Below are 13049 nucleotides of genomic sequence, written 5' to 3' on the forward strand. Positions count from 1 at the left end.
GTTCAGAACCTTTATGGACAGAATTTCTAGGCGCAGCCGAGGTGTTGAGGGGGTCCGGATTAGTGGCTTCAGTATTGCATCTCTGCTTTTTGCAAATGATGTGGTAATGTTGGCTCCATCAAGCAGGGCTCTCCAACTCTCACTGGAGTGTTTTGCAGCCGAGTGTGAAGCAGTTGGGATGAAAATCAGCACCTCCAAATTTGAAACAATGGTTCTCAGTCGGAAAAGGATGGAGTGCCCTCCCCGGGTCGGGGAGGAGATCTTGCCCCAAGTGGAGGAGTTTAAGTATCTTGGGGTCTTGTTCACGAATGGGGGCAGGAGGGAGCGAGAGATCAACAGGCGGATCGGTGCAGCGTCTGCTGTGATGCGGACTTTGTATCGGTCTGTCATGGTGAAGACGTTGCTGAGCCAAAAGTCGAAGCTCTCAATTTACCGGTCGATCTACGTCCCAACCCTCATCTATGGTCACGAGCTATGAGTTGTGACCGAAAGAACGAGATCCCGGACCCAAGCGGCCGAAATGAGTTTTCTCCGCAGGGTGTCCGGGCTCTCCCTTAGAGATAAGGTGAGAAGCTCGGTCATCCGGCAGGGGCTCAGAGTCGAGCCGCTTCTCCTCCACGTCGAGAAGAGGTGGCTCGGGCATCTGATTAGGATGTCGCCTGAACGCCTCCCTGGTGAGGTTTCCCTCACCGGCAGGAGGCCCCGGGGACGACCCAGGACACGCTGGAGAGACGGTGTCAACCAGCTGGCCTGGGAACGCCTCGGGATCCCCAGGAAGAGCTGGAAGAAGTGGCTGGGGAGATGGAAGTCTGGGCTTCCCTGCTAAAGCTATTGCCCCCGCGACCCGACCCTGGATAAGCAGTCGAAAATGGATGGATGGATGGACATTTTGGACATTTTTTTTTATATTAAATTGTATAGATAATAAAGAACCTTTCCGTGTACCCTGAAAAGACCTTATGGCATGTTCAGAGCAGCAAAGTGGCATGAGTACATGTTGATCTGATCAGAGCACATTGCTTTTGTTGACAGTATGAGTATGGACATGGTCCTATGCTAAATCTCATTTGGAGAAACAACAGTTCATAAAGTCTGAAATACAGTATGAAAAATTATGTCAGATGTGTACACACATTTGCTTTAAAAAAGTAATTTCGTGCAACAAACTAACAAACAAGCAATTGTGTCGGTTCAATAAGTTGTTCAAAGAGCAGACTTTGCATATCAAGCCCAATTTGTTCGCCTAAATTGACTGTGTTATTATTCATGTTCCATAATGCAATTTAGAAATCTCTCTCCTTTTGTTACTAGTAGTTCACCAATGCGTAACACACTTTCTATAACACCTGGAAAGCAAGATTAGGTGCAAAGTCATCATTTTAGTTACAGAGTGAAAAAGTGGGTTTCTCCAAATTTAAGTACTGGTGAGGTGAAGAGTGGGGTATGTTTTTTTTTTTTCAATTCAAATATCTACTTCACAACCTCAAAGGCCACTCTGAAAAACAAAAAATAGAAAAGAACTGCGTAAAAACACAATACTGTATTGGGTAGTATTCAAGATGGCTTTTCTTTGTTGCCAGACGGGGCTTTGCGTATACTCCACATCCTCTTTTCATGGGTTGCCTGTCTCAAACCACGTGGGGCAACATTTGTCACAAATGTAAACCAGGATCTCCGATATGGCTGTTCGAGAATATATGGCAGTGTCAGGTAAAACTAGCCCGATGGACTTAAATACGCATGCAGGCGAGTTGCATTGGTGCCCAGTAATTGTGAGAGTGTAAATTTCAGGGCGTATTCCAAGGTCATTATGTATCCAAACTCAAGCAAGCATGTATCACCAAGTTGCTGTATTCAAATTGGAAATGGATTTCATTTTCCATCATGCATCAGAAAATCGTAAAAACCTCTTTCTTTATTTCGCTTGTCAAAGCTGTAAAACATGCTACAAGCATTATATTTTTCCTCATATTTATTTTATATATTAGATATACTTTTTAAAAAATGGGTTCTATTGTGTTAAACAAAGATTGGAACCCCCCTACAAAACACTAGAAATCACACTAGCTTCGTTAATTCTCTTATCTTTGTATCTGTTGGTTGTTCAAGAAGACACTTGTTGAGGTGAGGGACTGGTAGGGTAAATGACTGACAACTGAACTGACCAGTTGCCTTTTGGGAGAGGAGCAAGACTCAATGACACAGATGGTCATTGTAGAAGCTAGTCACAGGCGTTTGTCTTATTAACCTGGCCTACTCAAAAAAAAAAAAACTAAACAAAACACATTTAACACAACTTTGTAGAACTGTGGTGCCAAGGAACATTGTAATCCAGTATATGTTTGTGCAGATCTGGATTAAGGTGCACTTTCACTTCATGATGTTTGACTCACTATGGCATCAATGGGTAAATCCACCCTTGAATCAAAAGAGCAACATCCTCCTGTTTGTAAACCCCAACATCATCCGTGAATGTGGAAATTGCTCGCTAACTCACAAACTAGTGGAAACAACGTATTCATGGTTGGAGTGCGATAGGAGGTGTGTTGTCCACAGGGCGAGCAGCAGAGAGGCCAGATGATATCAGACGCTCAAATTGCGTGGATTAGTGTGCATGGTGTAACTGAGATTGCTCTACTTATTTTGTACTGTGGTCGCCCCAACTCTCAGTGACACTGGAGTCGGTCTTTCTTTCCGATTATGTTCATGTTCCCTATGAATGGGATTATCTTCCGTGTTGTCCACTTAAAATGTGCTGTCCCAAGCTGCTTTTTATCTACTAAGAACATCATCTGTTCATCTTCCTCGTCCGTCATCCTTCAATGGCAGATATTCCTGACAAATGCAGGTGGCTAATCTAAGAGTCTTCCTCCCCTGTGGAGACAGCCAATCGCATGGCCACAGGCAGATGATCCGTGAGGCCAGCCAACTGTGTGACAAAGCTGAACTCCTCTATTTCCTGGAAAGGAAGGAAGGAAGGAAGGAAGGTCATGATGCTGAATCATTCAAAGTGTCGTGTCTTTTCAGGCAGCCGTTTTGTTCAGATAGAGCAGGGCGGGCCAAAACTCAAACCACACTTCAGGCCAGGGATAAACATTTATGCAACAGACTGAAACGCAATGTTTTTGAGCAGAAACCGGACTCAAAACAGATAATCGTTTTCAAAACGAATCGACTTGAACTTGTCTCCTGACAAATATCTGTCAACAACATTCAGTAAAAATACCTGAAAATATACAAATAAATGGTGCTTTACAGTTAAAGGTAAAATAATGAATCAAAACAAGTCATTTTCTTTGAGCTTGTGCCATTCTGTCAGAGCTGGAAACTTGGTGTCTTTTCTTGACAACAGGTTTGATTATGTTGGGGAGAAAGTTCGGTAGGGCGGCACGGTAGGCAACTAGTTAACAGGGTTCGATTCCAGCTCCGGCCTTCCTGTGTGGAGTTTGCATGTTCTCCCCATGCCTGCGTGGGTTTTCTCATGGTACTCAGGTTATCTCTCACATTCCAAAAACGTGCACCATAGGTTAATGGAACATTCTAAATTGTCCCTAGGTATGACTGTTAAGTACGAATGGTTGTTCGTTGAACTGTGCCCTGCCTTTGGTTGGCAACCATTTCAGGGTGTACCTGGCCCACTGCCCGATAATGGCTGGGTAAGGCTCCAGCACACCCGCGAACCTCGTGAGGAGAAGCGGTTCGGAAAATGGATGGATGGATGGAAAGTTCTGTGTTGTACAGAATCTCAGGGCGGAGTGCAAGTGCGCAGTGAGGCCACGATGTGATGTTTTGTTCATTTTCATCACAGAGGAGAGAATCAGTGGTGGTCAGCACCAGCACACGGGCACATGCACACATGCATGCACGCACAATGAAAGGATGGAATTGTCCATAGATGAGTAGGGAGCGGTGGCAATGATCCTGATGGATTAACCATTTTGATACGCATGAATGAAGACGAAAACAATTATAATTGCTTGAAATCAAAGAAAACATTTCAGTTTCTATGTAGTGTTTGGGGCGGCAATTGCCTGTTTTATTATTATTATTATAATTTTTTGCTTAATGGCAAGGAACACCTTTGTGAGGCAGAGTAATATCTTCCTCATTTTGTGCTTTTTATCTTCATACGATCATCAATACTAAGCATTTATCCACTCGTTCATTAATCGTCTATGCCGCATAAAGCCACTAAGGTAGCGAAAGGTAACGTAAATGCTGAATACATTAATTTTACATGAACTATGTAAAATTAGTGTGCATATTAAAAGTGACCGTTTACTGGGAGGTGCTTCGCTAGCCAGGAATTTGACTTATAGGCGCAAGACGTTTTGTGTCAAACGTGATAGGCAGTCATACTTGCCATCTTCTTTCAACACGGTGGGCATACAGTCATTATGTTGTGGCTTGTTGGTTGAAACAAAAACGCAAAACGAATCATGAAATGTAGACTTAGGTTTTTTTTGCAGGGCCACTCAAAACAGATGGAGTCACTGATGCGAATGGAATTTACAATCACCATGTTCTGACACAAGGGGGCATCATGTGATGGGTTTTCTAAAAACAAACATATTTTACAATGTGAGAGGATTCCAGTTTATGAGATTTTATTATTCACCCTTCTAGCTTTCTGACATATTTAAATTTGTAGTTATCAATTTCGCCTGGGAGGACAGCAATTCTCGATGAACAAATGAAGGACTGCAGGCCTTTGATGGGATCAATTGAGGCAACCATCCCATCTCGGATGGTTGCCTCAATTGAAGAAGGTAGATTGTGATTTTATACAAAAGTATAATTGAAGACTGAACAAAACAGGGGGTCAAACGTGTGTGGTATCTCTTTTCAGTGCAATTGATGCCTTTGAAGATTTTTTTTTTAGGATCCAATTAAATTCCAAGAGACAATTTAAATGTTTTTTTTAAATTGGAATTTGACATCTCTTGACGTAGTTATTCATGCAACCATTGTCATTCAACATCAGCCAAAGATGTCATTTAAAATTGATGTCGGCTTATGACACAAATTGCCACGGAAAATCAAAGACAACCATAAGAGGAAGAATACAATTTGTAAATTCGTTGCGACGATAGCTTTTTACACATGTAACGATAAGCAACACACCATTAATTAAAACAGCGGCACAGCTATTTTGCTTGTGAAAACGGAGACTTTTGGGGTACAGGTGCGCGATTTGTGAAAATGTTTCTGAACACTGACTTGACTGTAATATTGTTCCTAAGCCATACCAATTTCCAATCCTGTTGCAGGCCCTCGTCACTGTACAAGATGTAGTCAATCCGGCGTCCGTTGCCTTTCAGTGGAATGTTTCTTCCCTTCTGGCTCTTGGAGGGACAATGGCTTTTACTGGGAGGAAACACCAGGTACTCCTTTCTGCCCTCCTCATTCTCCATCACTCTAAATTGATACAACAGAGATGAAACATGTTTGGTGAACATTTACTACAGAGGAAGATGCTCCATCCAAACACAAGAAATGTCACGGATGAAGCTACAATATTTGCAGCAAAATGGAGTGCCTACCAGATTGGCAATCCGTATCTAGCTGTATAACTGTATTATTATTATTTTTTTTTATTTACAAAGACAGTATATTGGTTAATACCGTATTTTCCGCACTTTTTTTCATGAAATGAAAATATATATAGCATAGATTCACAGCAACCGGGAGGATACATCATGCAACTTTTCTGCAAAGTATCCAATGGATCGCCAAAGCGTGGGCTTCAGCGACAACCAAGACCATCTTGTCTGGATTCAGAAAGACTGGAATAACTGGAACTGGAACCGATTTTGAGTCTGACGACAGCCATGTAATGAGGACGAAGTATTCAACGGATTTAGTGAGTTGGAGTGAGAATTATTAATGAGGATAAAATTGGTTTGTTCTCTATGCTATAGTTACGTAAAAATGTTCATTATGTTACATTAAGGCGGCCTGGTGGTCTAGTGGTTAGCGTGTCGACCTCACAGTGCAGAGGTCGTGGGTTCGATCCGGGCTCCAGCCTTCCTGTGTGGCGTTTGCATGTTCTCCCCGGGCTTGCGTGGGTTTTCTCCAGGTACTCCGGTTTCCTCCCACATTCCAAAAACATGCATGGCAGGCTGATTGAACACTCAAAATTGTCCCTACGTGTGAGTGTGAACGTGGATGGTTGTTCGTCTCTGTGTGCACTGCAATTGGCTGGCAACCGGTTCAGGGTGTCGCCCGCCTACTGCCCAAAGACAGCTGGGATAGGCTCCAGCACCCCCCGCGACCCTTTTAAAATAAAGCGGATCGGAAAATGAGTGAATGAATGAATGAATGAATGTTACATTAATACTGGACACCTTTTCTATGAATGGTTATTTTTCATGCAGCTGAATAACCTTCAATCTTATGTTTTTTCTTTATTCCTTTATTAATGTTAGAACTTGCCTCCCAAGATTAAATGTCTGTTTTTGATCTCGTATTTTATAGAATAAATTACTCACAAAAATGCGACTTATGTTTTTTTCGACCTCATTCTGCATTTTTGGGCTGGTACGAATTATACTCTGGAGTAATTTATAGTCCGGAAAATACGGTACTTAATTGTACAACCAGATAACTATTGCTCATGGTCCTAACCATTTCAAAAAAACATTGACATTCGGACAAAAACATGGCAAAATCAATGACTTACTTTTGTAAACTTTCCGGTGAACTGACCTCATCGTCGTAAAGGCCACTGGGATCCAGCAGTGTACCTTTTCAATGGTAGTGAAGAAACACATCACAGTACTTCAGCATACAGGCAAAGAGCACAGTGTCAGAAAAATTTATTATTATTATTATTTTGTTAAGTAGTCTTCTTTGTAATATATTACTCCTTGAAATGACCCATGTGTAAAAGAAATAAAAGTCATACTATGTAATTTGGTAACATTCTTTCATTTTGCTCATCACCTGTAGTTGTTCTTGCGTGAACTTTCTTGTCATGATCCTGATCTTGTGTGTCTCCAGCAGGTGGCAGAGAAGGGCTTTCCCTCCAGTGTGCACGACTGCTGCCAGTATGTTAATCAAGTGAAGGCATGCATTTAAGGAGATCCTATGTGCCAAGTCTCTGTTGGATTATTGACCTTGTTTGCTGCTCATGCCCAAGTGTTATTTTCTAGACCTCTTTATCTCATCACTGTCGTTTTTGCTCTCTCGTCTCTCGCTTTATCAATATTTATATTGTCTTTGATCTTTTTTGTTTTGTGAAATTGGACTCTAGTCATTTCGTTTATATTCTCGGATTGCAGTGAAACTCCTCTAAAACGAAATCATGTTTGCAACAAGAAAATTTTCACAGTATATATGTGTACTCTTTATTTTTATTCCAATAGTGCATAAGTATGAGCATACACTTATTTGACACTTCATATAGCCAGTGTAGAAAGAAAAAAAACGGGAAAGAAATTGCGAAATTTGTGATCAGCATTTACTTTCACTTACATCAATTTCTTGCATAATGGCTTTTACTTTGCTTCCACCATCTTTCATTTTGATCACTTTTCCCCTGTCTTCAAGTGTCAGCCATTCTTTTCTTAACTCCTTGGCATGCAAAGGTCCGTTTTGTAGCCATTTTAGCAATACAATGTTCGTGCCGCATCTGAAACTAACAATAACAAATAGTTCCTGTACTACTGCGCATGTGTGAACCAGTGTGGTGGTTGCTGTTGCTGTTTGGGAGCGAAGCAGTAGGAGTCGCTGTGGCAGGCTGAGGTCAGATTAGACTTTTACGGAAGGCTTGTTTTTGTTGTAGTGAACCTCATTGCGAGGCAAGGGCAGAGAAAAAGATTTCGTAAAACACAACAGGGGGACTTTTCATTGTAAGTGGAGCAGAAAAGTGGGAATGGCTTTCATGCATGAAGATTTTTTCACACTAGGGAGTATTTTCGCCCATGGAAGTTACATTCTAGACTAGAGTATTTCACTATAACTATTTCCTTGCCTTTGCAAGTGCTTTTTGTGAATATCTTGTTTTTCCTTGTTCTTTTTGACCAGCAATTTCTGTTCGAACCTTGTTGGTGGCGCTTTGGTTATTAAATAAATATTTTTTGAACTGATTTTTTTGGTGTGTCTACATTTGTGGGATCTGATCGTCATTCAGTTCGTTCCCGAACTGTGTTATTTCTTGAATCCCACAAGGGCACCCAAATGACATAACACTTCTCGGAATATAGTTTGACTCAGTGGTAGATTACAGTAGCACACCTGCAACCATAATGTGGACAGGCGCTAAGAAACTGGATTCATGGGGAAATAACCCCCCCGTCCCCCGAGAAAAAAATTTGACTCATGCTTGTCCATCACACAATATCACATCTACAAAAATAGGTCCTCAGTGAAGAAAGACAAATTGTTCCTGAAATATGGTTGACCTGAATGACACTTCCTTTTCAGACCAAATCCTTTGGCTACTACGCCACAAATGCCCATGCACCATCACTCGGCGAGATGGATTTCCGTTTAAGAAGTGGGGGCACGGCAATTCAACCCAAGAGCCAGATTTCACGTTATTCTGCTTGACTTACATTGTTTCTATCAAACATGGATTTATCTTTATATATTGTGTGTGTGTGTGTGTGTGTGTGTGTGTGTGTGTGTGTGTGTGTGTGTGTGTGTGTTACCCAGAGCCCATGGTTTGTCCTCTCCTGGCCCCTGGCGACACGGGTCCTTGTATATAGAAAAAAGTGCATGTTGTTGTTCCAACTTGTCTTCTGGGGGAAACAAAAACATTACAAACACATATTCAGATTGACCTGAAGTGGGAGTCCAACATCAACCACATCCTCAAAAAGGACCACAGAGATGATACTTTCTGTGGGGAAAGCACGGCCTGTGACAGGAGCTGTTGAGGCATTCATTGAATCAGTTCTTTGTTCTTACATCCCATATGGTCACTGGAAAAAACAGCCGTGTCTCCGTTCCCACTGGGAGGCTGCAAGTACTCACAAATGGGCAAACAAAGTCTTCTCGGACTCATCTCGCACTGTACGCCGCCATTTCCGACCCCTTTTCTCGAGTAGGGCTGTTGAACGCTGCACGCCAAAGCCAACAGACATTCGAACAACTTCTTTCCCCTTGTCATTAACTTCTCAAAGAATCGACTTGTTTGGTAATTGCAACATTTTGTCAAAATTTTGCACACTTGTGTTGTATGATGATAGCATTGACAATTTGCCCTAATTTTTGCACACATCTGTGATCTGCATTCCATTGCCATGTTGAATAAGTCCTCCATTCTGTGCACTATTGAAAATTCCTTCAAGCGGAAATCAAGTCAAAAAAATTCTGAACAATATTATGTGCCCCCACCAGTCCAAACATTTCCTTATTAATGTTGCATTTGTGGAGTATGAATTAAGCATAAAAATCCTTCCGCTTTTATCCATCTCAGGGGGTTGTCATTTTGCTTCGCAATCCCACTTGCTATCAACTGAAAATGACATCACAGTGCTCAAGGGCTCGGCATGCGAATGTCACGTGACAAAACCCAGAAAACAGGCTCTCCATACAAAATTTTAACTAAGCAGCCCTGGCTGTAAATGTAAAATTGGAAGGCATACAGTCTGTAACATTTAAAGACCTACAAAAAAAAGTCTCTTGGAGCCATACACTAAATCCAACACTAAGTCTGCCATTTTAATTTCCTTTTAGTGATTGTCACAGCTCACCTGCTTTCTGGGCTTGGTCACATGACGTTTGCAAGATGAGCCCTTGGCACTGTGCTCTCATTTTCAGTTGACAGCAAATGGCAAAATGGCCGCCCCTTGAGATTGATTAAAACGTTTGGATTTTTCTGCTTACTTAATATTTCACAAATGCTATAGTAATCAGAATACCGTGCTCTGACTCGTGGGGGCACATAAAACATTCAATTTTAAAGATAATTTTTCATTTGACTTCTGCCTTCAGGAATTTTCAACACAATCCAATAATTTCAGTTTCAATTTCAATAATAATAATAATAATAAAAAGATTATTTTCAGTTCATTACAACCCATAAAGTTTCTTGAAACACTATTTCATATAATTTGGCATTTTTGAAAAAAAGTACTGTTATTGGGAGGTTTGTTTAAAAACATTCTGATTGCTTCTATTAGTTGATAACTTCAAAACTTTACACACACACACACACACACACACACACACGCACGCACACGCACACGCACGCGCACACGCACACACACACACACACACACACATTTATATAAAATTGTTATGTTATTTGCATTATTATGAAAACCCAATGTGTTAGAGAAAAAAAGGAGGACAGATCATGAATTAGTGAAAAAACCCCAAAACAAAACAGAAAATTTTATTGCATGTCTGATAAAAAAAAAGGCAGGTCCTTTCGCAAAATGGTTTGATTTTAACCTGAATTCATACCTGAAGAGCAGTTGTCAAAGTTGAGGTCACCCAGAATGACATCAAAGGCCACGAGGTCTTCAAAAATTTTCTCCCCTCCAGAATGATGTGATGAAGCTTGGCGGAACTCCGCACCCCACTGGAGCAACAAGTCCAGCTGTTCGCATCGCACAGAGGCATCACCTGGCCGAAAATACAGTGAAGGAATGGAAACACGGTGTTTTGTCATCAATGTTAACTAACTGATATTGTTTAAAAACGAGGTAAAAAGAAAGGAAAGGAAAACATGGACAAAGACTGGTTCTTATGACCTCAGCAAAATGATAACAGAACCACGTAACTGTCATCTACAGCATAGACAGGATATAGATTGCAAATCTAGATCAGGTTAGACCAATATTAGCCATGCATTTGAACTGCACGGCTTTCTAAACATTTGGGTATTAGAGGTGCAATGTATGTTTGATTCTTCCTTAGCAGACAAAAATAAGGTGCAGACTGTTTTGAACAACAGGAAGTGTTAGATAATAGATAATAGATTATAATTTAACTTAATGCATCCTGTTTTATAGATAAGGGCCTCTCTTTTTCCACTGTATGTAGTTTTGATTTGTCCGATAAATTGGGGATTTATAATACTATGATACTCTTACAAGTGAGAAGAATCAAAATTGGCCTTGACACAAACACCAAACGTGGGCAGAGCAAAACAATCTTCTCCTCTCTGTCCCTGCCATTTACAGGGATATCGAACAGCAAGGTGGAACAAAGGTGCATTAAACCTGAAATCAAGAAGCTGTGGAAAAGTTAATATGTCTGATCAGCCCAGTGTCTGTCTACTCTGGCTCTCTCCTTAAGTCAGTTGGTAGCTATCAATTCCAAAAAACAGACACACACACGAGTCTGGCATTGTTTTGAGACAAACCATCACTGCCCGTATTTCCTGACATCGATTGAATTGCATTAAAGTGCTGCAACATAGCAAGCGGCTGTCCGGTCTGAAATGGCACACAGGCAAGGAATTGGCTCTGAGCATGGTTTGGACAAAACAGCTACTTTAGCTAGCTTTGTCGTCTGGTTTTTCACACACACACACACGCACGCACGCACGCACGCACGCACGCACACACACACACACACGCACACACACCAAACATCGAGAAACAATAATTCGTGGCTCTATTTTCGTGCCCAGCGTAAGTTGAGCGCAAAACACATTCTAACTGTGCACATTGGTGGAGTTTTCTTTTCTTTTGTTATTTATATTGACCATTGAAATAAGAATGATGTGTTTATACTACTGTGTGAATGAACAAAGCCATCTTGTTCACCGGCCAATGGAAGCGGCTTCTCTCACCCTCTTTAAAGTCAGTGCAGGAGTGGTGCGCAGTCTTTGACGTACATGGCTTAAGCAGAAGTTTGCCAAGTACGTTTACCAAGAACTGCCAACAGACCTCCAGTTGTGAATGATGTAAAGTTGGCCAGGGCATTCACAGATCAACACTGTGAAGTGGGCATTTGGAGACCGCCTTCCACCCGTGTGTGACCACTCCCCCTCATATTGCTGTGCTATGGCCCAGGGGGTGGGTTAGTTGAACAAATATAGTAAAGATGATAGTGATACAACCAATTTTGTGTGTGCCTTGCGATTGGCTGGCAACAGATTCAGGGTGTCCCCCACCTACTGCCCAAATACAGCTGGGATAGGCTCCAGCACCCCCCGCACCCTTTGTGAGGACAAGTAGATCGGAGAATGGATGGATGAATGGATGATGATGATGATGATGATAATAACAATGCATTTAATGAATTGATTCCTACAATGATTCATTGGATTTGATGCACGCTGTTGTCATATTTATGAATGAAGTACGATTACATTGATCACACATATCAGTGGACAGCAGAATCTGACTGCCTGTGCCTCAATCAAATTCACCCAAATTTCTTTACAGCACCTGCGTCACAACTCAGACCTGTTTTTGCCTGGTCTAATTTCTATTCTACTGTCTGTCACCAAATTGTCGGGTGTGCTTCAATTATGACATCTCAATTATGGTTAAATGAAATCTAGATTTAACGTATTTTTTGTAATTACTCTACCAAAACTTACCTGAATAATAAATGGGCTTTTACTTGTATAGTCCACCTACAAGGCACTCAAAGCGCTTCCCACTGACTCCTTCTTCACCTACTGACGACGCAGCATCAAGAGCAACTGGGGGTTCATTATCTTACTCAAGGACACTTCAGCATGATCTTGAGGGCCGGAGATCAAAACCACAACCTCTTGGTTGGTAGACGACCACTCTCCCACCTGAGCTATGTCACTCCATCTAAAACATCATTCTTGAGTAAAAGTCAAATAATTATGGAACAGATTTATCCTGTCTCTGATTTTCTTCTGCTATATTAATTTATTCACTTTCTGCTACTTATCCAGTACAGGCTCATGGATGAGCTCGAACCTATCCCAGCTGGCTTTGAGCCAGAGATAATTGGTGACCCTTAACATGATATTTTACAATTACTGAACAAAGTACCGGGTATTAAACATTTTATGTATCCATCCATTTTCGATGCCATTTATCCTCACTCGGTTCATGCGTAAATTGGACCTAAGTAAGCGGCGGGGTAGACACTAAAGTGGGGAA

The 13049-nt window shown here is 41.5% G+C and overlaps 1 protein-coding gene across 2 annotated transcripts in view; it reads right to left on the bottom strand.

Moving 5' to 3' along the window:
* Nucleotides 1-905: 905 nt before the first annotated feature.
* smpd3 (sphingomyelin phosphodiesterase 3) overlaps nt 906-13049 on the bottom strand; it is a 59831-nt gene continuing 47687 nt past the window's right edge. For both annotated transcript variants that reach the window (XM_019878258.1, XM_019878259.1), the window contains 5 exons: nt 10417-10578; nt 8655-8744; nt 6683-6746; nt 5250-5418; nt 906-2959 (listed from right to left, as the gene is read on the bottom strand). In XM_019878258.1, the coding sequence (XP_019733817.1) occupies nt 2858-2959; nt 5250-5418; nt 6683-6746; nt 8655-8744; nt 10417-10578 (587 nt within the window). In that variant the 3' untranslated portion in view covers nt 906-2857. The remainder of the gene's footprint in view (nt 2960-5249; nt 5419-6682; nt 6747-8654; nt 8745-10416; nt 10579-13049) is intronic.

Source organism: Hippocampus comes, unplaced genomic scaffold (genome assembly GCF_001891065.2).
Source record: "Hippocampus comes isolate QL1 unplaced genomic scaffold, H_comes_QL1_v1.1 scaffold37, whole genome shotgun sequence".
Classification (NCBI taxonomy): Eukaryota; Metazoa; Chordata; class Actinopteri; order Syngnathiformes; family Syngnathidae; genus Hippocampus; species Hippocampus comes.